Source organism: Toxorhynchites rutilus, chromosome 2 (genome assembly GCF_029784135.1).
Source record: "Toxorhynchites rutilus septentrionalis strain SRP chromosome 2, ASM2978413v1, whole genome shotgun sequence".
Classification (NCBI taxonomy): domain Eukaryota; kingdom Metazoa; phylum Arthropoda; class Insecta; order Diptera; family Culicidae; genus Toxorhynchites; species Toxorhynchites rutilus.
In genome coordinates, this window is record NC_073745.1 from 67,959,611 (window position 1) to 67,983,512 (window position 23,902).

General features: G+C 39.8%; 2 protein-coding genes across 4 annotated transcripts in view; one reads left to right on the forward strand and one right to left on the reverse strand.

The window, feature by feature from the left end:
• The window catches only part of LOC129764529 (serine/threonine-protein kinase ULK2), a 168,480-nt gene that overhangs the window by 53,913 nt on the left and 90,665 nt on the right, over positions 1–23,902 (forward strand). The window lies entirely within an intron of this gene.
• Positions 127–723, reverse strand: LOC129764531 (defensin-C-like). The gene is made up of 2 exons (XM_055763710.1): positions 542–723; positions 127–476 (listed from the first exon to the last, which is right to left on the reverse strand). The coding sequence occupies exons 1-2, from the start codon at positions 663–665 to the stop codon at positions 274–276; spliced, it is 327 nt and encodes a 108-aa protein (XP_055619685.1). The 5' UTR covers positions 666–723; the 3' UTR covers positions 127–273.

Below are 23,902 nucleotides of genomic sequence, written 5' to 3' on the forward strand. Positions count from 1 at the left end.
ATATAGTTTTAAAATTATATTTAAGAATTCGGCTCCTTTAAACTTAAGTAACTGAGCCTGTAAAAATAAACGAATTAAAAAAAAAAAAAAAAGAGAAACTGTAGAATCCACTAATTTTTCTATTTATTGACTTCCATTGTTAACACCCTGTAACTCACAGCTGGATGGAGCAAACAAACAGCAAAAGATTTACTTTGGCAACGAACATAAATATGAGATTGTATGATCGATACTATACGAGATATCGATCACTACAGCGATCTCTCAAAAGCATCAAACTTCGAACGGCACGAATGGTTTTGGTCGACAAGTGCAAAACGGAATTCCTCTGCAATCAAGTCTGTGACGGCGGATACAGGTCAAATTTTCGACGCATATGGATTGGAAATCATCCAAGTCCGCGCAAGTAGGTCGTCTTAGGCGGCGATGTTCCTGCACTGACCCTACATCATGATCGGCTTCAGCCACGGGATCAACTGGAGATATAGAAATTGCATTGAGTGTTAATGAAAGCACAACTTGAATGGCAGAGCACACTTACGCGCACTCCTTAGGTACTCCTTAGTTTCCTCGGTGAGAACACCATCCTGGGGCAGAGCGTATCCCGTTGAACAGACCGTGGCCAGACACACCAAAGCGAAGCAGAGAATCGTTGTGGACTGCATTGTTGAATAATGTTTTGTTTCTTAGTGGATCGCTTATTTCGTACTTGGTATGGTAGATTCCAATCGAATACTGATGATGAATGTGGAGCACACTTTGCTCTTAAATACTGACCATTAGATCATCGCCAAACAGGAGCTGGAAATCCCTGCATTGCGAGTTTTTCAGATGAGTGTCTTGCTGCTGTACAAGCTAAATATTCGGGGCAAGCCAAGCTAAACATTGCGTTGGTTCTGTAGGAGGAATTTAGCGTTTGAGCGTGGAAGTAATTGATTTTCATTATCAATTGCGGTCTTTCCTTATTGAAGGCATATGATTCAGCACATGAATATCCAAAATAAACGGTTCAAGAGCAAATATCGAGTTCCCTCGATTTCTCGGTTGTGTTCTCATTTTCAATTTCTTAAAAAAAATTCATCCAAATCAGACGAAAAAAATTATCATTTTGAATATACATTTTGTCATATATGTATGTATATTAGGGTGCCAATGTATGTATGGGAAAAAATCGTCCCTAAAATTTCAAAAAGTTACCCGATACAAAATGTTCACTGTGTCGGGCACACGTATAGAGCATCGAAGACTGCAACATACCAATTATGAGAACACTTGTAATACTAACCTCGAGCCAACCGCGAGTAATCGGTTACATATTACTAACATAGTTGTAAGCAAACATTGTCGAAATATTGAACTCCCGGCCCCGTTAGGCTGACGCGATATGAGCCTTAATAAAATATATATTTTGAATAAAAATGTTCACTGCCTCGAAAAAACACCCTATGTTAAATATCAGCTCAATCGGACTTATCGGAGTGGCGCAGAGCGGTCAAAGTTTGAGTTTTTTGAAAATTGAAAAATCACTCGAGGGGGGAGTAAAGGAAATCGGGGTTTGCGAAAATAGTTATCTCGATTTTTCATTCGGAACATGTTACGAAATGTTGATGCAAAATATTAGCTCATTCGAACCCTCATTTATTAGTGTTTCAGACGATAAAATTTGTTTTTTTTGGAAACCGAAAAATCACCGGAAATCGGGGTTTTCAAAAAAAAATGTTGCTGACAAATGTCTTAAAATTGCGTGACACGTCGAGAATTACAGTTATCTCCAAAAATTTTTTTTTGTCAAAAGTCAACTTTTCAGATGAAAAAACGAGAGCCAAAAAAAATGTTGTTTTGACAATTTTTTTTCGAGAAAACAGTAAATCTCAATTATTTCCACTTTTTACCAAAATGACTTTTTTTAAAATTCATAACTTTTGAACCACTGAACCGTTTCAGACGATCGACATATCGAATTGAAGCTAATGAGCCTGCCTTTTATAAAAATAAAAATATTGAACCAGCAAAAAATGGATTTTGTTCCATTTAATTATTGATTGTAGTCGTGTTTTGTTGTTTTCATGGCTTTGGACTAGAGGGCGCTATATGTTTTTATATTTTTTCTTGGAAGTGAGGATTATTTACATATCATATCTACATATCAGAGATGCTATTTTTTTCGTTTTTAAGATATGATTTTCCAAAGTTAACCGATGGTTCGAAAAAACAATTTCTTCACCTTTTTTTCATAACAAAAATTCATAACTTCTGAACTACTGGAAAAATTTTGATTTTTGTTTTTGTAATCATTAATTGAGTCAGTTTTTCATAGTTTTCTCGGTTAAAGATAGAGGGCGCTATATTTTTTTTTCTATTTTTTCTGAAAAGCTGAGGATTTTTTACATAACATATATCGATATAAAATGCTGTTTTTCGTTTTTGAGATATGATTTTTCAAATTTAACATGTTTTAAGTCTTCATTCGATATTCCTATGTGACTAGACTAGACCTATACGACTAGAATCTAGTCTTCCCACACGTGTGATATTTTTCAAAGAAGGTTAGCTTATTGGCTTCAATTTAATATGTCGATCATCTAAATCGGTTCAGTATTTCAAATGTTATAAATTTTTGCCAAAAGTCATTTTTGGATAAATTTAAAAAAAAAACTGTTTTTGGTATTTTTTATGAAAATTTACACAATTTCCAACATTTTGTCGTTTGATCAGAATTTCTTCGGTATCATAACTTTTAAGTATTATTTTTTTGTGAAAATTAAAAAAAAATTACCCGTATCAAAAAGTAGTCAAATTCTTTTTTGAAGATTTAAAGTACGAGTATGTAAGCATGCTCAAATGGTCCATGTGTTCAAACAACGTTTCAACGCTATCTGAGATTGGTCAATAAATCATGATTGCATCGCAAACCGGCAGTTACTTTCCGGGTCCAATAGTTAGGAACGTTCAGTTTTTTCGATCTAAAAAAAGGTACATTCGATGAAAAATTTCAAATTTCTTTTTAAATATTGTTTGCAATTTTGAACTGCGTTTTGGGTGAACAGTGCCGAACATCCTGTACACGGAATCAGATAACGAAATTTAACGGGAGCTGGAGAAGATTTATGCACTGCATATTAACGCTATTAATTGGCTTAGATGAACGGTATATGGGTAAATCACAGTATATAATATTTCAACATGAAACATCAAAATTTTATTCAACACCACAATAAAATTACTAGTTTTTTAACCGCCGAACCGCGCTTTTTCAAGCGACATACGCAAACCGTCATGCCGTTGCAATCCTCTCCGAGACGTCTACGACGAATACAGCGAGCGACGCAGTCGAAATTGTCGAATCCTTCCATCCGATCACAAATGGCTCGTCTCCGGCGGTGATGTTCCTGCCCTACATCATGGTCGGCTTCAGCCACGGGATCAACTGGAGATATAGGAATTGCATTGAGTGTTGCTGAAAGTAAAATTTGGATGGCAAAGCACACTTACGCACACTCCTTAGATACTCCTCAGATTCCTCGGTAAAAACACCATCGAGCATATCCCATCGAACAGAACGCGACCAGACACACCAAACCGTAGCAGAGGATCGCTGTGGACTGCATTGTTGAATAATATTTAGTTTCTCAGTGAAACACTTATTTGGTACTTGGTTGGATAGGTTCTAAGCGAATACTGATGATGAATATGGGGCAAACTATGCTCTTAAATAGTGACCACTAGATCATCGCCAAACAGGAGCTGGAAATTCCAGCATTGCGAGTTTTTCAGATGAGTGTCTTGCTGCTGTACAAGCTAAATATTCGGGGCAAGCCAAGCTGAACATTGCGTTGGTTTTCTAGGAGGAATTTTTGCGATTGAGCGAGAAAGTAATTGATCTTTATTATCAATTGCGGTATTTCCTTATTGTAGGTATATGATTCAGCAGATGATTATCCAAAACAAACGGTTCGAATCGATCTCATAATTTTTAGGTTGTGTACTCCGTTTCAATTTCTAGGAAGAAAAAAGTTAAAAATATACCGGGAATTTGTGTTTTCAATGAAAATGCTATATTATAAATTGCCCCCTCCTGAAGTAATACACTTTTTCCAACGAACAATCGAAACATTTATTATAGCTGTATTCAAAAACTGCCTGTGTCTTCAATGCTGTCAAAACGGGTCCCTCGAAGCCAGTGTTTGGATTTCGATCAAAATCAAATGATACACAATGTGTCATGCAAGTAAACTCTCACGAACATATAACCAAATATGAGAGGATCATTCAGATACTTGTATGAATGTCAGCAATCACTTTTGTAACATTTAGTGATTAAACTAAGAGAGGAACGAAGACTGTTGTTTGCATATTCGAGTTGTATCAAACATGGCACACTATTTTCGAAGCCTGCATACAAGTTTGAACCGCATATATCGTTTCATTTTACTATAGCGAAACCCACTGCACAGACAAGTGTAAAGCAATAAATGATACAAGAAAAATTACGTCATCATTACGTCACCATTTGCGGAGAGCAGCGAATGGGAAAAGAGATAAAACGCGAGAGTTTTTGCTTCTCACTGGAACGGTGTTGCTAGTAAAACTATGCGGTCTATATGAATATACACATTTCAAGGGATAGCGGCGTTAAAAATGGAAAATATAATCTGACTACCCTTCCCTTAGCCTCTATTGAGCTAAATAATCATATAGTTTGCACTCTCTGAGACTTAAAAATCAGGATCTGCTACATTAGCTGAATATGAATCTTTCGCTTTGCGTTGTCCGTATGATCCTACTGTTTCATGATGCATGGAGAGGTCGGTATACATATGTTAGAGGCAAAGAAGAAAATAAGCTTTCTGCACTGAAAGCGTATATGATAGCTTTTCTTGCATGCTGGTGTGCAATGAAGTGCGAGCCGATGCAGAGTTGTCTCGTTCTCTTTTGTGTCGTGATTTGCAGCACATAACAATAATAGAATACCGCTGGGGGAAATGTTTCCTGAAAGATCGTATTTGAACGAACGAAAGCGATTTTTTCAATGAGTGGATCATTTGGCAAACACTGCTCGAAGCAGTAATTTAAATTTCGGAAATAGAGGAAAGTGGAATTAGAATTTGATCGTTCAAGCATATCCTCAGCCACTTGATTGCGATGAAATTTTTGAAGAAAATTGAGCTTTTATGGCAATAGGTGTTCTGCGACTTCTCTCATGCCCAAAACATCAACCAAAATATGACAAACGGTCTCGTGAGAGATGCTTATTTAACTGGCTAGCTCTTTCAAACTTAAATGTCGATTTCCGAGCTTTCTTTTTATTTTGTCAATGTTTTTATCAGTTGAAGAGGTGGATTGTGCGTCCTTGAATGCCTCATGCACCCATCTTTTCGCCAATTGACGTTATGACCATTGACAGTAGTACCAACATAAAAAAAACTATGGATGGGTTATACCCAAGATGGTGGAGTTAACAGGTAGCTCGTAATTTACACTATTTAGAAAAGACGTTTGAGGAAAGGCAAGACGAAAAGTTTGGATTTGTTTACGTTATTACTTACGTTGGTATGGTTACATTTGATTTCGTCGAAGGTATTTGAAGCAGTATAATAAATAAACAGTTGACGTTGAAAATAGTAACCTAGTAACCTTTATGCATATACTTCCGCCAGCTGGCTCGGCTAATGTGACTCAGGGAGTGCTTTGATCGTGGTACCGCCACTGGCGCATAATTTGCAGCTTTGTTTTTTATGCTGGTTCATAACGACAATCAACCGTGCCGGCGAAACTGTAGTCAATGTTTAATGTTGTTTGGATACCATCTATGTAAATAAGTTCAAACTTACGGGATACGTCTGAACGGCAATTCTGACATTACGTTCTACCTTCCACTTCACTTTCCTTGGGTTATACCTATGATATAACCGCAAGGTTGACGTAGGACTGCCGTTGGCTTAGTAATCATTTGTGTTTTTTCAGTTAGCAATAATCGCACCTCGGTTGTTCCTCAAAGATAGCTGCTGTGCAGAGCTATTTTGTATGTATTGATTAAATTATTGATTGAACTAGTGAACGAATGAAACAATTTAAGAATTCATTTGCAAACAAATCCCAATTTAGGTCAATTCATGCATTATGGTAGTGGTTATCGCAGCAAATAGTTATCAACATTTTGCCTAATCATCAAACGGTATGCGTAAAAGTTGTAGACCGTGTTCGCAAAACGAAAACGATTTTCCCAACTTATTGGTTTCGGAATCTGTGTTGGGGAAACACATTCCGGTTTGCAAAAATGCAAGCGAGTACAAAAGTACTCGCAGCTTGCATCTCATTTGCAATGCCAATTTCCCACGCTCCATGGTTTTGAAACTCGTGTTTGGGATATATTCTGATTTGCAGAAACGCAAACGAGTAAAATTACCCGCTGCTTGCATCTATTTTGCCATGCCGATTTTCCCAGGCTCAATGGTTTTGAAGTCTGTTTTTATTTGCAATGCCAGCTTCCCCAGGCTCCATGGTTTTGAAGTTTGTGTTAGGGAAACATTCCGATTTGCAAAAGCGCAAACGAGTACAAAAGTACCCGCTGATTGCATATTATTTGCAATGCCAGTTTCCCCAGGCTCCATGGGTTTGAAATTTTTGTTAGGGAAACATTCCGATTTGCAAAAGCGCAAACAAGTTCAAAAGTACCCGCTGCTTGCATCTAATTTGCAATGCCAGTTTCCCCAGGCTCCATGGTTTTGAAGTCTGTGTAAAGGAAACATCCATTCATTCCAGCGATGGTACTTCAATCGTTGCGCAATCATAACTGAGTGGATTTCCGAGCGACACTCGCTTTTATACCGATTGGTGTGATTTCAGTAGCCTGTTTTGAAAGGAATTTTAAAGCTAGATATTTTATCTTTTGAATAAAGTGTATATCATACCATTTTGTTCAGTTGTTTTGGAGCTATTAACGCTCGAAATCTCGTTCTCCGACGTAACGCTTTCTTTTTCGAAACTTTGAACTTACACCCCAGTATAGAAATGAAAGACGTAATCATACGTCAAAAAAAACTATTGAGAAATGTTTAGCGGAAGGATTTAGAATTACAAATACCCCAACACGTCCGAAATTTTTTTTTTTTTTTGTTATTCTCAACAGTGCTGTCGATGATGACATTACAGTAAGTGTCTTAAAATGTAATTCAGCAGAATTTTCAAGGTTTCGTTCAGCTATATTGAATAGAATGTTGTCCACAGCGAGTTTCCGAAGCAGGGGTGACATTTCGCATTTCGAAACGAGTGATTTTCGTTCGTTTCGACCACTTTGACTTAGCTTTGTTTACGAACCCGAAAATTTTATATTTCTCTACGAGACAAATTTTGCTCTAAATCTAGTACACTGAAAATATTAACTTGAAAAAGATACATAATTACTCCAATTCGATTTGAGTTTGAATTGTATCGAAACGAGTTACTCGTTTCGAAATGCGCCCTAGGCTTGTATGCGGCCACGATAATTGACACAATTTTTAGGATATTCGTCGTCTTTTGTCACTTACGGTCATGATCAATGTCCTGGAAAAAAGGTAATGAAGATGATGGTTTTCCAAGCGACATAGCATGCGCTGCCATAACTTTTTCTCAAATAGTGACGTCAGTCGTTGTGTTTATATTTGATTGCCTACCCGAGTTCCCGCTAAATATGAAGCTAATGTGACAGCGTGCAGTGAATATTTGTGAAATCACGTCGAAAAAGACAGATAAAAGTGATATTTTCATGTGCCATTTTCATTCCCCCACGTCAACAGAAATGTGGTGTGTCAAAAGAGAGATAGAGACAGAGAGAAAAGAGAGAGAGACAAGAGAGAGAGAGAAAAGAGAGAGAAAGAGAGAAAAGAAAGAAAAAAGAAAAAGAGAAAAAAAAGAGAAAATAGAGAAAAGAGAGATAGAAGACAACGAAAGAGAAAGAAAAAGCTAAATTGCTCTTAAAATTTTAATATGAAACCGGAAAGCTGATTACGCACAGGACTATCAAATCAATTCATACCTGTCCCCTAACATAATCTGCGTCGTAATTTGAAACGTAAAATAGTAAATCGATCAAAAATACACTTCCGTGCGGGTCACCAATAGTGTTAGGCTCGAAAACACGTTTCGATTCAGTTCATTCAAACCTGTCTCTCGGAACGGAATAAATATAGGTAAAAATAGATCCTCGTGGAATCGATTGCGATCGCTTCGGAAGCCACGTTTGCGTTGTTTTCATTCGTCACGGCGTGCTTCGAATAAAATCAAAGCCGAAAAAACTCTTGACAAACCACGCTGTCGCGTGGTTTGCCGATCAGCGGGAACTAGTTTGTGTATGTTTACATCGTTGACATCCCCTCTTAAACTCCCTTTCCCATACATCCTCACACGTTGTTGATCGTTTTGAATGCGATATATCTTATTTTTCAAGTTCAACCGAGCAAGAGCAGTTTTTGTCCGCGTTATCCGCGCTCCCCATTTACGCATACGTAAACTGCGACTAGCTGCCCTTGAAAATGGTGGAACCGCTAAGGTAAATAGATTGATACCGCTATACATAAACGCGTAACCGTTGTGGGCGCTCGGAAGAAACTGTGGTGAATAATTACGCACGTTTTGTTCTGGTGATTACGTCTCTGATGAGCGTAAAATCAGCTGGCTTCGGAAAATCTTTAATCGTTTAACATCGTTTGTATTTGCATGTTTTTTTATGTGACAGTGGCTGTCACTACTTGTGAACCACTTATTATTAACCCTTTCGCGTGTGCCAGTTTGCTCCCATTTCCACTTGTTCGTTAAGACAATTTTTGAATCCTCATTAAAACCCTCTAGGTTCCACCCGAAGATTTTTTTTCCTCTAAAACACTCACATTTGTCGCCAACCTAGACGGAGTGCGAAGCGCGAAAACTCCGCTTCTCCGTTTTCCGACTCTGTTTGTCTATTTGTCTATTTGTCTGGTCGGTATCACCGTTTACGGCAAACCAATTACCATATCTCAATGTTTTGTTTCACTTTCAATATGTACCAATAATAACAGGCGTCGTTGAAGGCGTTTGTGTACGCGGATGTGCCCACACTTTTCTTTGTGTGTGTTCTCGTGTGGATCCCGTGTGATAGCCGAACCGTGAATAAACCGCGTATATCAATTTACACCAATAATCGCTTTGCGCTGTCCTCGACTAACAATGTCACAATGTAGCAGCAGGTAGTCTCTGTTCTTGTCTGCCATGGGTGATGTCCATGAAGTCGGTCAAGTAATGGCGATGGTGGTGTTAAAGTAAATACGACCAAGCTAACTTTGAATATTATCGACGACCATTCTGGTGTTTGCTTGCGTAGATGGATGGTAATCTAATTAAGGTTTTCTGGATTACTGATCTGATAATCCCATTCACTGAACGGGCGGTGTTTACTTCGTGGAGGAAACAGGGATGCCAAATGATTTATAAAATGTTTTCATATCTTTCGTTTTGACCCACCACACCACAGAAATTAATTTTAAAAAATCAGGAAAAAAGTAAATAAAAATCAGGATAGTTCATATAGGGTTGTCCGGAAAGTTCGTGCCTATTTATGGGAAAACAAAAGTATTATTTTCATAGACAGACATTCAATTTTATATGTACAGTTTTTTCCACAATCTTTTTCCATCTTTCACGCAGCCTAAAAATTCTATCCTCCCAGGACATGTTTACTTCTTCGTCGAAAACTGTTCAAACTATGTTTTATGCTGTCCATAGAGTTGTAATTTTTCCCCTCCATTTTGCATGAAATTGAACCTGTGATAGTCTGAAGATGCCAAATCCGGTTAGTTTAGCTGGTGAGAGGGGGGGGGGGGGTTCACCTCCCATATATCGTTTATCGGAATGCATTTGCTTCTTTGTTGCAATATTTCTGCACCGCACATTTCTCGTCCGTCCTATGGACGAAAGCGCTGAGTTGGAATGTTTGGATTGTTCTTGCAAACTAATGAGCTGCGTTATTTGAGAATCTCTAATTCTTTACTCCTCCTCGGGTGATTCCGACATATGCTGTAAATGAAGTCCGATTGAGCTCATATTCTGCATAGGGTAGTTTTTAGTGGAAATCAACATTTTTAATCAAGTTCCGTTTGAAAATTCGAGATGGCCATTTTCATTGGCACTCTAATGTGCACGATTAAATCCGGTTCTTTAAATAAATAAAATAAACAAATGGAAAAAAACAAATCACAACATAGATTAGTTTTACCATGTGCAGATTTTGAACCCAACTACGAATACTATGTTCACAATTTCCTTAATAAAAGTTTCTTCATTGAAACATTGACGGACGCAATGGAAGTGCTTGGAAGAGACTATCACTTCCTTAGCCTTTCATTTGTTGAGTTAAATATACCAAACGGGCGAGTCACAAGTAGTGGGACTGAATGGAAACATGTTTGGTAAGTGAGAAGTTTCTAGGGTTAGTACTTGGTCGTGTAACTTTTGTTACGCATCACTTCACGCACCCGGTTCGGTCACGATCTCCCATAGAGAACCTAGATAGATAGGGTTCAATCCGGTGACTGAGCTGACCGTTCCATGACGTCGACTTTGTTATCCTGGAACAATTTTTTGACTGTCTTGCAGTGTGCTTCGGATCGTTATCTTGCATGAACTGCCATTGGGCGTAGAGATACTGATCCATGATCTTATCTACCCCATCTTGTTGCTCCGACGCAACGCTCTCGTTTTCGAAACTTTCAATCCAGTATAGAAATGAAAGACGTAGTCCTACGTCAAAACATTGGTAAGCTAAAGAGCCTAAAGTGGTCTCACACGGAGGTAAAGGACTTCTGCGGTATTTGCCCGAATTGACGCATGAAGATGCTGCGCAATCCGTTTCTCGTTGAATGTGACATGACATGTTCCTCGGTTCATGATTCATTCGTGGAAAGGGTTTAAACTAGGATTGGGCGATCTTCTTTTCCGTGCCGTTTTCCGATTTTTTGGATCGATTCTTTGTACTCGGATAAATCGCGAAAATCGATCTTTTTCTTTTGATTTTTTCAATCTTAGAACAACTTTTTATAGATTTTTTTTCAGTGTACATCGATTCTAATCCCACCTGAGCTTACTGACAAATTCAGTCTGATACTTCCATGATTCACTTCCGTACAAGTGCTGACAGGATCACAACTAGCGACAGCTAGTGAGGAGCGCGACGCACTGCAACCAGTGGCTCATACGAACACTAATAACTCGCTCAGCTTTTGAGACGTGCAGACGTATTTTTTCGATTGCGCTTATCTCAAGTGAAGTACCCACCGTTGAAAATTTCAATATTATACTGTGCCGCGTCGCGTGATAAGTGTTCCGCGATGAGGCGAGAAAACACATTCAAAATTGATTATTCGCAAATCGCCGTGAAGCCGTCAGTCGAGAAACTTTTTGGTTTCTGCCGTTCGGTTCTCGGGTTGAAGAGGGAAGAAATCAAAAGACTTTAGTGCCATAGAGGTGATGCATGTGCGTTCGTTAAGGTCAGTGACCTGACACTCGCCCAAAAAATCGTTGACGAACATGACGGGAAACATGAAGTGGAAAATGAAGGAAAAAAACAGAAACTCTGTATCACATTGGTAGACGGTAGTGTTGAAGTGCGTGTTCACGATCTCCCCGAAGATGTGCCGGAAAAAAATGTCGTCAATTTTCTAACCCAATACGGAGAAGTATTCTCGATTCGCGAGGTGTCGTGGGGCGAGAACACCGAAGCCGAAGGCATACCACTCGGTATCTGGTCTGCCCGTATGCTAGTGAAACGTAACATTGACTCTTGGGTCACCATCGACGGAGAGCAAGCGTTCGTGGTATACAAGGGACAGCTTCAATCTTGCCGCCACTGCAAGGAACAAGCGCACACTGGCATATCATGTGCCCAGAACAAAAAGCTACTGTTTCAAAAGAGCTACGCGAACGTAACGAAGCAGACTACTAGGTCCACCACCGGTCAACAACCCAGAAAATCAGCTGGTGCGAGACCACCAAATACGAAGGTAGTCGGTCATAAGTCCACCGTGCCACAGACAGTTTTTCCAGAACTGCCGAGTGTTTCGAGCCAGCTTGAACCCCCAGGTTCGAAATCAAATCAAAACAGCCAATCCGAGATCGCTCCCGGCACGAAAACGAACCCAAGCAGTCAGCCGGTAGCTCAAATACAACGCACTCAACGTCTTTACTAGCACCACCACAAGCCGTCGTGGCCGTAGACGATTTCTTCAGAAAACCAGCGCTGCGTTCGCAGAGCAAGAGCAGCAATGGTAACGAAACTGACGACTCTACCACATCTATGAGTAGCAGACAAAACCGAGGACGACCAGCTGGAAAGAAATTCCGCCGAGATGACACCGACGACGATAGGAGTGAGGTAACAATAATTTAAATGGCCCTCACATCGTACAACATCTCGTCCATCAACATCGCTACCATCACAAACCCCACGAAACTAAACGCGCTACGAAACTTCGTCAATAGTCAAAGCCTCGACATCGTGTGTCTGCAAGAAGTAGAGAACGAACAGCTCTCCTTACCCGGCTACATCGTTGTCTTCAATGTAGACCACTCGAGAAGGGGAACAGCTATCGCTCTGAAGGAGCACATACAAGTCACTCACGTCGAGAGAAGCCTGGACAGCCGGCTGATTGCGCTGCGAGTGCAAGACACCACGATCTGTAATATATACGCTCCCTCCGGATCTTCGCAACGCGCCGCTCGGGAGAATTTCTTCCACGAAACGCTTCCCTACTATCTTCGTCATCACACCACGAATGTAATCTTGGCAGGCGACTTTAATTGTGTGCTTCGAACATGCGATTCAAGCAGCCCGAATACGAGTACCGCTCTCAAAGCTGCTGTCCAACAACTACAGCTGCTTGATGTATGGGAGAAACTGTGTCCGCGTGATAATGGTTTCACGTACGTCTGTCGCAACGCTCAGTCGCGCCTGGATCGCACATATGTGAGCAGCGGTCTGCGCGATCATTTGCGAGTAGCACATGCCCATGTATGTTCGTTCATTCACTGATCACAAAGCGCTGACACTTCGAATATGCCTTCCCCATCTTGGACCAGAGCATGGACGTGGTTTTTGGTCCTTAAGACCATATCTTCTGACCGACGAGAACGTTGCAGAATTCCAGCACCAGTGGCAGTTCTGGACCCGGCAACGCAGGAATTATGGCTCTTGGATTGAATGGTGGATCGCGTTCGCCAAACCAAAAATCAAACAATTTTTCAAATGGAAGTCTCGAGCCGTCTTCGATGATTTCCACAGAGAACATCAGTTCCTCTACAGTGAGCTGCGGCAAGCGTACGATGGGTACAACCAGCACCCAGAAATGTTGACCACTATCAACCGACTTAAAGGCGAAATGCTAGCGCTTCAACGGAGATTCTCTCACACCTTCATTAGGATAAACGAAACGCACGTGGCGGGAGAACCTATATCGATATTTCAGTTGGGGGAAAGACGGAGAAAGAAAACCATCATCACGCAACTGCAGACAGAGCAGGATGAAACGATAACAAATCCACGAACGATTGAGGCGCACATGGTCACCTACTTCTCGACACTCTATTCTGAGGCGGCGAGAGGGGAAAATGAGAACAGCTTCGTCTGCGAAAATATTGTTCCGTCGAACGACGAAGTCATAATGAGAAATATTACGACAGAGGAAATCTGGTCTACAATAAAAACGAGCGCACCCCGAAAGTCCCCTGGCTGCGACGGTATTCCCAGAGAATTTTACCACCGCATGTTCGATGTCATCCACCGCGAGTTGAACTTGCTGTTAAATAAGGCGCTCAGCGGCAATGTTCCTCCAGCCTTCGTGGAGGGCATCATAGTGTTGGTAAAGAAAAGAGGCGGCGATAACACAGCCCGATCATACCGTCCGATCTCTCTGCTCAACAGCGATTACAAGCTGTTCTCCCGTATCCTCAAAACCAGACTGGAGCGGGTGATGAGAGAACACCACGTTATAAGCGATGGGCAGAAATGCTCGAACTCGGAGCACAACATCTTCCAAGCTACTCTCGCTCTGAAAGATCGGATAGCGAGTCTTCGATATCACCGACGTGCAGGAAAGCTAATTAGCTTCGACCTCGACCATGCGTTCGATCGGGTCCGACATTCTTTCCTCTTCGAGACCATGCGATCGCTCGGCTTCAACCCCGACTTCATTGCTCTGCTATCCTGCATTATTAGTCGATCCACTTCTCGACTTTTAATTAATGGACATCTCTCTCGTCCGTTTGAGATCAAGCGATCGGTGCGACAGGGGGACCCGTTGTCAATGCACCTCTTCGTACTATACCTACATCCTCTGGTATGCAGGCTTGAACATGTGTGCGAGAACGATCTGCTGGTGGCGTATGCAGATGACATCAGTGTGATCGTCACATCGGCAAGTCAAATCGAAGTTATGAATGGGCTGTTTACTCGCTTCGAGAGGGCTGCCGGGGCAAAACTGAACCTAGGTAAAACTGTGGCTGTTGACGTCGGTTTTTGTGAAGGTGAAACTATCAACACCCAATGGCTGCAAACAGCCCATGTTGTCAAAATCTTAGGTGTTATTTTCACAAATTCCATACAACAGATGACAACTTTGAATTGGAGCGCGCTGGTGGGGAAATTTTCGCAGCAAATGTGGCTGCATTCTCTACGCACGCTAACGTTGCATCAGAAAATCATCATGCTGAATACGTTCGGCACTTCCAAGATATGGTACATTGCGTCCATATTACCACCGTTGGGTATACATACAGCGAAGTTAACATCAACGATGGGAACATTTCTGTGGAGAGGAATAGTTGCCCGCGTCCCAATGATGCAGCTGGCGCGTAGCATAGAAGAAGGAGGCCTGAAGCTGCAACTACCAGCGCTAAAATGCAAATCACTTGCAATAAACCGACATCTGCGAGAAATCGAATCCCTTCCTTTCTACAAATCCCTTCTATTCCACGCAAATCCCCGTCCAAGAATCCCAATAGATCTTCCCGACCTTAAAACAATTCTAGCAAACCTATCCCAAATTCCCCACCAAATCCTACAAAACCCTTCCGTCGGTGCAATCCACCAGCTCTTCATCAAGCGAACTGAATTGCCAAGGGTGGAACGGAACAGTCCAACAGTGAACTGGCCACGCACATGGCGAAACATTGCCTCGAGAAAGCTTACTTCAACACAGCGAACTAACTTATACTTACTTGTGAACGAAAAAATTGAGCACCGAAAATTGCTTTTCGTGATGCAGCGAGTTGACAACGAAAGCTGTGAACATTGCGGAAACCGATGTACTGAAACCCTCATTCACAAATTCTGCACATGTGTTCGAGTTGGACCGGCTTGGATGGCTTTCCAGCAAAAAATTTCGGACATATTAGGTGGATGGAGAAGGCTTGATTTCGAGGACCTGGTTAAACCTGCTTTAGCAGGAATAGACAAATCACGAAGAGAGAAAATTCTCAAACTTTTCATTAGTTACATAAGTTTTGTAAATGAATGCAACGGAAGAATTAATGTAGCTGAATTAAACTTTCAATTAGATCTAGAAGTTTGACGAAATGTTAGAACACACAAAATTTGTACAAGTATGACAGAAAAATAAAACTATTTTTACAAAAAAAAAAAACACTGAACTGAATTATGACATCAGTTCCAGTCGAAAGGTTGTTTTGACGTAGGACTACGTCTTTGATTTCTATATAGGGGGGTCACTCTACGAAAAATGTAACGTTTATAAGGAGTTTTCAAATGCATATTACGCAAAATTGTTCTTACGATGTATGTTATAATGTATACCATTAGACGGTAAATTTATCCAGAATTTTTTTCGCCTGAGACATCAACAGTGAAAATAATAAAACAAGTGAGCAATTTAACAAATAAGAGAGGTATGTTTTGCGAGCGGATGCGGAGGTAAATCATGTATTATGCATTCTTTCTTCCAACTTCGTTTCCATGAATGTTGTATGTAACACAAAATTGCGTGCAATAATTCGTTCTATCTAATCAGGGTACGTTTATGTAAAGGTGCATCAGTAACAGTAAGGCTGTGACGTGGTAGCTTTGCAAGTATCATGGAACGGTATAATAAATTTGTCTAAATAAGTTTATTTCTATTGTAGTTCAGCCTAATGTATATATTTATTCATTGCAGCGTAAAGATATTCTATTTAGATTTTTTTCTAATCAAAACCTAGAGGAAATTGTGAACGTCAATTCGGATTTTAGCTTCCTGAAGTTTAACTCTTGGTTGATGTCAATCAAGACCTTTCGGCGAGCCATTCGGTTTTGATTTCCCGAGGCATGAGAAGCGTTTGCTTTTCTGACAATAGAAACAGCTAAAAATAGACTGTTTTGTGTACTATATGTGTAATTTGGATTTGTTCAAATTCACCTGTTGGTATCAGTTTTCGACGATGTTGTACTTCCAAACCATCGATATGCATAAAACAATCTGGACTGAAGTAAAGCAAGCTAATTTACATGAGAATCGAAGCCATTTCTTCCGGATGGTCACATCCCTCGGGAATCGATGAAATGATCATTTGTGGGATATGTTTTCAAAATTCGAGTTGGACTCGAGCCCGGGTATCAATGGTCGAACGCTCACGCATCCGGGTACCACACACCGAACCATAGAGTTGTCTGAAAATGGAAATATTATATATATTCCTTCACAGTCGAACCGCCGTAAAATACCAGTTTCAAAAAGCAACACAGAAACATCACATCCGTTATGTTGACTTTAATGGTTCACTAACGCCTCTATCTCACGCCTCTATTGACGTATTTTCAGAAATAAGAAGTAGTAGAACACGTAATAATCGCAACAACAAAAAAAAACACTTGTTATGAATTTGCTTTGCGATCGCTGCTTTCCGTCAAAGTTAAGATGTCATAGTTGGGAGTGTATGAGTGAACCGTGTCGTTACACTCCTTGAGTCCAGGTTACCTTTACATAAACGTACCCTGCTATCTAATAAATTAGCAAGATGTTAAAGTAATCAGATGCAAGATTTCATGCATCACTCAAACTTCATTCAATATTTCATCAAAGTAACGAGGAAAGTGTCACCCATACAGTGATCTTTTTTAATTAGGAGGAGGCAGCGATTATCATGCGAAAACTTATTGAGATCGGCATTACATCGCATCACAAAAATGAAACGAAATGAAATATTAATATTCTTCAATTCATAATTCTCAATGACTCAATTCCTTCTATGATTGAGCAGTAGAACCAATAAGGATTTGATTGTGTCTGCAAACGAACATTATTTCATCGAAAAAGCTACTACTCCCGATGCCTAATGATAAGAATAAGACAATGGAAAGAGATCACAATACCATAGCTATCCATTAAAAATAAAGCAACTTCATGATTTCATGTGTATATTCGAAATCGTGAGTATTTTCAAATTGTTTTTTCGATTCTTCCCCATAAATTTCATATTCAATGTAATCAATGAAGATTAATTTTTGACGTGGAACTACGTCTAACCGGAGATGAAAACCTAAACACAGAACATGCAGGAAAAAATGAAAGATTCCGAATGCTTATAACTCGAACATTTCTTACTGGATCGGAAAGATGTTTGCATCAACTGATAGGGAATATGTCTACGCTTCTATCGCAATTAATAAAATGTTACTTTTCATTAGATAAACAATAGAATAACTGTAAAATGTTAAGCATTATCTAAAGGCCCTAACTATCTCGTTTTGATTGGCCCGAATCACGATTTCCCCAACACAGCCATCAAAACCAAGCAGCGTTAGAGAAATCGGCATTGCAAATCCTTTAAAGTCGGGGGTATTTTTGTTCCGATTGAAATGTGTTTCCCTAACACAGACTTCAAATCCAAGGAGCGTGAGGAAATTGTCATTGCGAAAACATGTAAGTCGGGAGCATTTTTGTTCCGACTGAAATGTGTTTCCCTAACACAGACTTCAAATCCATGAAGCGTGGGGAAATTGGCATTACGAAGACATGTATGTCGGGGCCATTTTTGTTCCTACTATATTGTGTTGCCCCAACACAGACTTCAGAACCAAGGTGTCTGTCGGGGGTATTTTTGTTCCGATTGAAATGTGTTTACCCAATACAGACTTCTAAACCGAGGTGTCTGGGGAAATCGGCATTGCGAATACATGCAAATCGGGGGCAGATCACGAGTTAAATTCTCACTCCCGACATTCTTCCAAAAATGGAAGTAAAAGTGACGAACCAGCGAAAATGTGTTGAAAGTCACTATAATAGAGAAAAAAATGGTTTCATTCAATCAAAAATTTAATCAATACGAATTAAAAAAAATGATTGCTGAGCTAAAGTAGTCCCACGTCAACCTTGCGGTTTTTTTGTTTACCGATTCACATATACCTCATCTACCATTCCACCCTGATATTCATTAATCATTTTCAGTTAGACAGTTGAATTTCCTGCCAGAAGCTTATAGTCTTTCTCTGTTCGTTACAAACCGTTCGAAGGTTATGAGTACATATAACGAACGGCCCTTCTCAGAGCTACTATTAGGAGTTTCAAAAGAGTTAAACTAACAGATTTATGAACAATGAAAAGAATTACATTTAAAATAACCAAGTGTTCTGAATAATCACAGTCCTGCGTCAAACTCCCGTCCATGCACCTAAGCTCATACCCTACTACTTTTTTATAGAAATGGTGAATTGATCCCTACGCTGTCTTGAGAAGCGATTCGCCAAGATCGGTCTTCATATGCAGCCATTCCATGCCAAACCGATATAGTGGTTCTCAGATTTTTGTTAAAAGTGGTAATTTGTCAAAAGTGGTAATTTTTCTTTATTGCAAAATATTAGATCCGTATTTTTTCATTTTTTTTATTAGAGTGGTCCGAAAAATCTTTTACACTTTTTCCCAAAAATGACTTTTCAAAAATTCATAACTTTTGAACTACTGAATTGATGTAGATGATCGATATATCTAATTGAAGCCAATAAGCTAGTCTTTCAATAAATATTCTGAACTTGCAAAAAAATGTTTTTTTAAATTATTGATTGTAGTGGTTTTTTATTGTTTTCATGACTTTGGAGAGGGTACTATATTTTTTAATGTTTTCTTGAAAGCTGAGGATTTTTTACATACCATATCTCGATATCAGAGATGCTTATTTTTTTTTCGTTTCTGAGAAATAATTTTTCAAAGTTAACCGATGGTTCGAAAAAACCATTTTTCAGACCACCCCAAAATGGAAATGGGCACCCTAATAAAAAAATAAAAAAATACGGGTCTAATGTTTTGCGATTAAGAACGAAATTACCACTTTTGACGAAAACCTGAGAACCACTATGTCGGTTTGGCATGGAATGGTAGTATGAAGGTCGCCCAATCCTAGTCGTAAATCTAAGAGAAGCAGTTGTGTAAGTTCAGTCATTACAAAACAAGCAGTTACAGGAGGTTATATTTACACCATCACATTCACTAGATTGATAGTGAAAATTGTGATGAAATTAAATGATGACATCAGATTTCATGGAATTTTTGCTAGCTGAGTACTGAACGAATACCTAATATGAAATTTTTAATAATAATATATTTAATTAAATAATTCCATGACAGTACAAGATGAATACCCTGGAAAAAAAGCATTTTTTTCTAAAGTTTTTTTTTTGTGTAACCAAACAAAAAGTCTTTGATGTTTGAATAGAAATAAGAAAATTTGTATTCCCTGTTTAAAAAAAGACGGTACTAATATACGTATTATAAATGAATAAATTGGGAAAAGGCATTTGATCTATCAAATATCGATTTTTTGGTACCATTGGATCGATCTCTTCGCCGTTCAGAAAATCGATTCGTCGAGATCGCCCAATCCTAGTTGAAACTATATTTTGTGAGTCATTTCTTACCTCAAAGTCTCCTTGAATACACTTATTGAATTGCCTTATATATTCTTATGCGTAGCTTTGCGAAAGTCCATGGCAAGAAAAGAAAAGCACTTCAGAAAAACGGTTTCCCGCCTCAACATAATTCATCCTTGATATCTTTTAGAGACCGCTTGATACTTAATTACAGTCAAAGGGGATTACAAAGGTAACAAAGTTGGCAATTACTGCTCTATAGAGGCCGAGATAGAACACTGATTCAGGTTCGAAACACAAACACAGATCTATATATATATAAATGGATTTCTGTCTGTCTGTCTGATTCTTATGGACTCGAAAACTACTGAACCGATCGACATGAAAATTGGTATGTAGGGATTTTTTGGGCAGGGGAAGTTTTCGTGATAGTTTGAGACTCCTCCCCCCTCTTTGAGGGGGGGCTACCATACAAATGAAACACAAATTTCTGCATTGCTCGAGAATTAATCAAGCAAATGAAATCAAATTATATATTGAGGTTCTAGGGTGCAATAAATGTTTCTATGGTGGTTAGACACTCCTCCCTCTCTCTAAGGGGGGGCTGCCATACAAATGAAACACAAGTTTCTGCATTACTCGAGAATTAATCAAGAAAATGAAACCAAATTTGGCATGTGGAGGTGTTAGGGTGCAATAACTGTTTTTACAGTGGTTAGACGCTCCATCTCCCCTCTCTAAGGGGGAATTGCCATATAAATGAAATAATAATTTCTGTATAACTTTAAAACTAATCAAGTAAATGGAGCCAAATTTGGCATGCGAAGGTTTTAGGAGACACGAAACGTTTCTATGGTGGTTTAGACACTCCTCCCCTCTCTCTGAGGGGAGGTGGGGGACTGCCATACAAATGAAGCATACATTTCTGCATAATTCAAGAACTAATCAAGCAAACGGAACCAAATTTGGCATGTGGAGGTTCTAGGAGGCAAGAAACATTTCTAAGGTGGTTCAACACTCCTCCCATCTTTCTAAGGAAGGGGGCTAGGGGTGGTCTGCCATACAAATGAAACACAAATTTCTGCATAACTCGAGAATTAATCAAGAAAATGGAGCCAAATTTGGCATGTGAAGGTTTTAGGGGGCACGAAACGTTTCTATGATGAATACACTCCTCCCCCCTCTCTAAGGGGGGCTGCCATACCAATGAAATACAAACTTCTGCATAACTCGAGAACTAATCAAGCACAACTTGGGATGTGAGGGTTTTTTGGTATGAGAAATGTTTCTATGATGGTATGACACCCCTCCCTCCTCTGAAATGGAAAGGGGGTCCCATAAAAATGTTACACATATTTCAACCAAAAAAATTTCAATCAAACATGACAATTGAATATTTTCGGAAAAATCTGAAGGAAAAAGGGAAAATTCAGGAAAATGAAATTCCCATATGTTCTTCAAAAACATAGTGACAAGCGTTGTTATTCCATTTGATGTTTGCGCTAACGAAATATCTTTATCTTCTTCTATCTATACCAAAAAAAAAAGGACGGGTGGGTAATGTCGGGGACATAACCGGAGTGACGTAGGACTATACGAAGAGGACAGCTTTTGTTAAATATATATTTTAAATATATTGTTTTATTTTCTTCTTCTACGTGAATACCTATCTATCTACTGAAAAATGGATTAGTTTACTGTTTACTCTTTATGAATATGTTGATGGTTCTGAAAAGAACCTTTGGTGTTGTGTTTTTGTTATCACTCGATATTCCCATCTTATTCGGTTAAACCTTCCTGTTTAGCTATTGCGTTTGCCACTCGCCACAGCTTTCACAGTTGGAAAATTTCTTCCCATCCAGCTTGTGACATGTTGTTCAGTAAATTACATTTAATGCGACGTGCCGGAGAAACATTTTGCCACTCACTGAAACTAATTGTTGCCTTGATGAGCGCCGAACCGAAGCTGCTCTGTTCTTGATGCGGGTTTTTTTGATTGTCGTAAGCAGCTTTGCAAGCCAACTCGAGTACTCCGACGGCCGAAACTCTATAATCGGTCTATATTAGGTATACTGGTGCTCCGGCACCAATCCGTTCGGCCTAGTTACCCTTGCGGAGCAATCAGTGAATGCGACCAACAGGGAACTGGAGACCTGCACGGTTCGAGTGAGACTTTGCCTTTCCCTTAACTTGTCATCCTTTGTTACGTCCACGATGCCGATGCCGTACAACCACACGGGTTTACGGTTTTTTAAAGAAAATAATATTTTTTTTTTGTGGTCCGCGTGTTTTATTCTCTAGCGGTACACACTCACAGGATAGAGACAAATCGGCAGACTCAGCCAGAGGGGCGAGTCCAACGAGACGAACGAATGAGCGTTAAAAGGGAGCGATGGCAAAAAAATACATTCATTACGATTTGTTCGCTCGTTGGATTCACATGCAGGCTAAAAAGGGTCCTTTTCAGGATCACAAAATTATCTTCAATCTAAAGAGTTTATTGTTTTGTTATCACTCGATATCCCCATCTTGTTCGGCTAAACCTTTCTGTTTAGCGATTGCATTTGCCACTCGCCACAGCTTTCACAGTTGGAAAATTTCTTCCCATCCAGCTTGTGACATATTTTACAGTAAATTACATTCAATGGCACGTCGCATTACCACCACTCAGTATCGGATTGGAGGTTATTTTAACCTGTAATTGAACATTTGCGATGACAGTGGTACAGTGTCGACTTTCAATGTGGGGTCATAATTTGGATCTCTATGTTTACAAAAATGTCCAACTAAATAAGTCGCATTACATGTCCGTCCAATTAGCTAAATGTCGAACTAATTGTTAATTACTGTACTTTCAATCTGGAAACAATTTAAGAATTGGTGAAAATTGAATAATCAGAAAAGTCCCCAACTATCAATAAGCTCAGAACAACTGCCAAATTCACATACTCATCAGATCCTGGCAAACAAATTATGAAAAAATCAATTTGTGTTTTATTATTATTTTGGATAATGTTTTAGAAAGCATTGAACTGTATTTCCTAAACTCTTTTTTAGAAGGTTTAATGGCCCTGAAAAGCGCCTTGTTTTATGGAATGGTTCCAATTTAGAAAACTTAGTACTCGTGGTTTTGAAAAAAACCATTTCGAACGCCCTCGATGCCGCCTTGTTCTGGATTTGCCACCAAAGCAGTTTGTATAAAGAACAAACTTTTTTCTTCTGCTACCTGATGCCGTTCTGCGATTGCGTTTGCCACTCGCCACTCGCTGCAACTGCCTGTTGTCTTGATGTCCACCGAACCGAATGTGTTCTGTTCCGAATGCGGGTTTTCTTATCGTCGCGAGCAGCTTTGCCAGCTAACTCGATAACTTCGGCGGTCGAAACTATATAACGCCGGCTAGGTGGACTGGTGCACTGGTACTAACGCGCTCGGCCTAGCTACCCTTGCGGGGAACTCCAGATCAACACGGTTCGAGCGGGATTTTGCCTTTCCCTTCACTTTTCCTCCTTTACCATGTCCAGACATGGCTGCTTGGATTGGTTGGTTGATGTGTTGTGATGCGAACCGATGTGGTGTATGGTTTGAATGAGAATGATCGTTACGGAAGGAAGGAAGGTCTTGAATTATAGAGACTTTAAACTTTTGCAGTTCATTCGTCACTAGCCTTGAGAAAGGCCCTTTGAAAACTCTACTCTACTCTATTACTCTACTCCAGCGCTACCACCTCCGATCTCTTGCCTTGAGAAAGGCACTCGATCCCTCGCCGTCCAGCTCGTCCAGCAACGATGTTGTCCAGTCGGTGTCCACACAAAGAATGATCGTTACGGCAGCGGAGCGGGGATTTTTAAACTGGCTGGCTCGAGAGTTACGCATGTGTGAGACTGCGACCAATGTTTCGTTCATTTTTTTCTTTTTCCTTTCCAATCGTGCTTCATTCTATTTCGCTGCTGCTCTGGTTGCCCGTTTTGGTCGGTACGATTTGAGGAGCACAAAATGGACCAATCAAAAATGGGCACATAGTGCATTTTGGCAATGCTTGATAT